The 4,809-nt window shown below is 38.4% G+C and overlaps 1 protein-coding gene across 1 annotated transcript; it reads right to left on the bottom strand.

The window, feature by feature from the left end:
* Positions 1 to 1,246: 1,246 nt before the first annotated feature.
* LOC112905390 lies at positions 1,247 to 2,140 on the bottom strand. Its single transcript, XM_025977709.1, has one exon. It carries the CDS (start codon positions 2,138 to 2,140, stop codon positions 1,247 to 1,249), a length of 894 nt encoding a protein of 297 aa, XP_025833494.1.
* Positions 2,141 to 4,809: the final 2,669 nt, after the last annotated feature.

Genomic DNA, 4,809 nt, shown 5'->3' with positions numbered 1-4,809 from the left:
AGTAGATAGGCTATGACAGTTCGGCCTCAAAATCCCATGTATTTTCTTATGAAGGTTCAATTTCGTCCTTTTTCGACCGTTTTACCCCTTCCACTCCCACTCTGACGTCAGGGCCATCAACCATCTTTGACAGCTGGCATTGTCAGGCATCCTTGACAGCTGTCATCGCCGGCCATCTTTGATATCTGTCATTGCCGGCCATCTTTGACAGCTGTCATTTTCAGCCAGGGCTTCGCTCTGCTACTATCGTCTGCGACTTTGAATTTTCCGCTATCTTCGCTGCAGTTTGTCCTCTCGCCGCCAGATCTCTCGCCGCCTTGTTGCGACATTTTTTTTTTCTGAAAAAAAACTGTGAACAGAGTTCTGGTTCGATCCAAGGCAAAACAGCTTTAATGCTGCTAGACCGACGTGTTAACCAACCGACTAAACATAGAGTCTTCAGTGCAACGGTAACATAAAAGTAAATATTGCACACCGTTGATGTATTTACGCTAACAATACGCCGCGCGTGCGAATGTTTGCGTGTATATGTGTGTGTCTGTGTGCGTGTGTGTGTGTGTTTGTTTGTAAAGTGTGCGTGCGTCTGTGTGAGAGCATCCTAAGCGACCTTGATCGAATTATAAGTACAATTGGCGGCTATCTGCTATGTATGTATGTACCAGTATGTGTATGCATGTGTACCATGAGAGTAGTTATAATTAAAGAAGCTTTTGTTTTTCGTTTACCTCATTGCTAATGAATGTAATTAATAATATTTATTGACCTTGAATGTTACATAATAAAAATTTATCGTTTAATGTGCAGTGAGCATGTGTTGGTGAAACGCAGTATTTACACACTAACGTAGATAGACACATGCAATGCTTTATTCATATGTGTAAGCGTATAGATATTCGTATTAAGTAACGGAATCTATAAAGAAGAGACGAATAATTCATTTGCTTTTATTAAATAAGTGTTTGATATACAACGGATGGTTGACTAAACAGGTGACTTATTATTATTACCATATATGATTAGAACAGCGAAAATAAATTAACATTACTCATATACACCTGGTATTTACCTATGTACATCAAATTTGCTTTACCTATACCAAAAATTAACTTCTATTTTCCTAATATTAATGCCTATTATTACACTAATTACTTTGTTACGATAGGAAAACAAACCCGGACTGTGCCGTACAGTTTATATTAAGTATATACATATATTCAAAAACTTGAGCTTAACAGCTAAAAACAACCTATTCTAAGGATTCATCGCCGTCGTCCTTAATGAAGTAATGTCCCCAGGGAAAGGTCTCATACGATCCCTTAATTAAATACCTTTTATCGTCGTGGGGATTTAACGCGATCTTATCTTGTGTTATGGAAAAAACTGCATGTTTTTCGGATCTTATTAAATTTTGAGAAATGTATTTAGTTTTAAAATTGTCAACACATTCGACGAAGTCGTCGAGCGTAATGACCCGTTTAATAACAGACCTTTTAATACCTTTAATCTTTTTCGTCAAGCCGATTTCTGTTCTAATCGCGTTGCTATTATTTACAGCCTGTTTAACGGCGTACATTTTCGATCTCAGACCGATAAATAATTCAACTGGTACGCCGTTAAACTCGTCTTTCATCATACCTAAAACTTTTTTATTTACCTGTGGGATGTTGTACTTGTTGTCTTGCGGATAATCGCTGGTATCAAAACGTGTATGACAGTCACGCTGTATCACTTCGTATATGTCTTTATTACGAATTTCGTATATAAGACTGTCGGTGTCGGTGTATAAGACAGAGCAGTCCTCACCAAATTCCGGCAACATGTACTCATAATGGAAATCGTATATGGTGGTTTTAGCAAGATCCAAAATCGACATGCCAACGTATATCGGTTTATTAAAATACACCTCTGTCTTATTAAGTTCAATGGCGACCAAATTTTCGTTGAAAATAGTGGCCGCCTTAAACTCGGGTTTTGCTATAAGTGCCTCAGCCCCATAACGCCCGTTCCATTTGCTTACCAATTTTACAACAGATCGCTTCCTAATGTTCTCCATCGTTTTACCAAATACAGCATTGTTCATAAGCTTGAACAAGTTCTTTTCGAATTCATTCGTAGCCGCCTGACGCAACGCAGTATTCATGTCAATGTAGGCTCTAAGCCAAGGAGATTGATTAAATTTTAGAGCACGATGAATTTTGGTGATGATAAGCCCGTGCTTTATTGCCTGTTTTAATGCACGATAATGTATAACGTATCGTGTCTTATCGTATAATGTTGCCAAAAGTTTACTACCGGTGTTACAATTGGGAGGAGCATTATGCTCAGGACAGAACGGTAGGTCTCGATGTAGATCGTGTAGATGCCGTGGATATGTAAGATCCACCTCGAGTAAATACCCTACATTTGAAGTGTCCGACACAGTTGTTACGTCAATTGTATTTGAATATTGAACCCACTCGAAACCGCCGTATAGTAAATACTGACTCATGGCCAGATAGGCTATGACAGTTCGGCCTCAAAATCCCATGTATTTTCTTATGAAGGTTCATTTTCGTCCTTTTTCGACCGTTTTACCCCTTCCACTCCTACTCTGACGTCAGGGCCGTCAACCATCTTTGACAGCTGACATTGTCAGCCATCTTTGACAGCTGTCATCGCCGGCCATCTTTGACATCTGTCATTGCTGGCCATCTTTGACACCCGTCATCGCTTGCCATCTCTGACGGCTGTCATCGTGAACCCTCTTTGACAGCTGTCATTGTCAGCCAGGGCTTCGCTCTGCTACTATCGTCTGCGACTTTGAATTTTCCGCTATCTTCGCTGCAGTTTGTCCTCTCGCCGCCGTGTTGCGACATTTTTTTTTGTTTTCTGAAAAAAACTGTGAACAGAGTTCTGGTTCGATCCAAGGCGAAACAGCTTTTGTTTTGCTAGACCGACGTTTTAACCAACCGACTAAACATAGAATCTTCGGTGCAACGGTAACATAAAAGTAAATATTGCACACCGTTGATGTACTTACACTAACAATACGCCGCGCGTGCGAATGTTTGCCTGTATATATGTGTGTGTGCCTGTGCGTGTGTGTGTGTTTGTTTGTTTGTTTGTGTGTGTACCCGTGTTGTTTGTAAAGTGTGCGTNGAATCTTCACAAAGTAAAAACATATCACAAGATAACGTTGCAAGTTTGCAGGCAATCATTCCCTCTCAAACATTATTATCAACTGTTGTTGCTGATATTCTAGATACATCAGGTCAACCTCATCCTTGTAGAATTCTAATTGACAACGGATCACAATCTAACTTTCTTACTGAAAAAATAGCAAACAAACTAAATTTGAAAAGGCATAGAACAAACGTTTCGGTCAGTGGTATCCATCAATTAACCAAATCCATCAATTCTTCAGTAAGTGCATGTATTAAATCAAAATATAATAAGTTCGAATTAACAGCTCCGTTTTTATTGCTTCTAAAATTAACCGATCATTTGCCGTCTCGACATATACAAAGAGAAGCGTTGAATATACCTAGAAATATTAAATTAGCTGATCCCAACTTCAACAAACCAGCTGAAGTTGACGTCATTTTAGGTTCAGCTGTTTTCCACAAACTTTTATGTGTTGGCAAAATATCTCTTCCAGGAAATAACATAGCATTGTTAAAAACCCAATTTGGTGAGCTTTTTGAAAATTCTTCCCCCAGCAAATCAGTCTGTAATTTGTCAACTAGTCTATTACAACTGCAATTAAGTAAATTTTGGGAAATAGAGGAAACCCCCGCTGGTAAAATACTTTCAGTTGAAGAACAAGCAACCGAAAATCACTATCGGCAAAATACCCAGCGTGACCCCTCAACAGGTAGATTTATAGTTAAACTACCTTTTAAACAAAACCAACAGAACCTAGGTGAATCTTATTCACTTGCCTTGAAACGATTTTATTCTCTAGAACGTTCATTAGCAAAAAATCCAAATTTGAAATCACAGTATATAGCCTTTATGAACGAATATTTAACGTTAAATCACATCTCAGAAATCGCAAACGCACCTGCAACAGACAGTTTTTATCTACCCCACCATTCAGTTATAAAAACTCCAAGTACAACTACAAAACTGCGCGTTGTGTTTGATGGTTCCGCTAGATCATCTTCAGGAATATCCCTAAACGACACGTTAATGATAGGTCCCGTCATTCAAGAAGATCTATTTTCAATTATTGTACGTTTTCGTTCACACAATTATGCTTTAACAGCGGACATTGCTAAGATGTACCGACAAATTATGTTACATTTCGATGATCGTAAATTTCAAAAAATTATATGGCGTGAAAACTCTAGCGAATCAATCAAAACATATCAACTTAACACAGTAACGTATGGTACATCTTCGGCATCGTATTTAGCTATAAAATCGTTACATCAATTAGCTGAATGTGAGAGCGACAATCATCCCTTAGCATCCAATATAATTAAAGAAGATTTTTATGTTGACGACCTATTGACAGGTACTGATACTTACCATGACGCAGTTAAATTACGCGATAGCTTAATACAATTATTATCCAAGGCAGGTTTTCATCTAAGACAGTGGGCCTCAAATGACCCACGTTTAACACAAGAACTATCAGATTGCTCTAATGATACTCATCTATGTTTAAATAGTGACCAAGCTACTAAAACACTCGGTGTGTATTGGACACCAAAGCATGATTCTTTAACCTATTGTGTTAACGAACTTGTAGAGAAACGCGTAACCAAAAGAACTATTTTGTCCCAAATAGCACAATTGTTTGACCCTTTAGGTTTATTAGGTCCT

The sequence above is a fragment of the Agrilus planipennis genome, unplaced genomic scaffold (assembly GCF_000699045.2).
Source record: "Agrilus planipennis isolate EAB-ADULT unplaced genomic scaffold, Apla_2.0 scaffold449, whole genome shotgun sequence".
In the NCBI taxonomy this organism is placed as follows: Eukaryota; Metazoa; Arthropoda; class Insecta; order Coleoptera; family Buprestidae; genus Agrilus; species Agrilus planipennis.
The sequence above is the reverse complement of the archived record's forward strand: the minus strand, read 5'-3'. Positions and strand labels throughout refer to the sequence as shown.

Coding starts and splice junctions, on each gene's coding strand:
- LOC112905390 (XM_025977709.1), bottom strand. CDS start 2,140: ATGAATACTGCGTTGCGTCAGGCGGCTACGAATGAATTCGAAAAGAAC.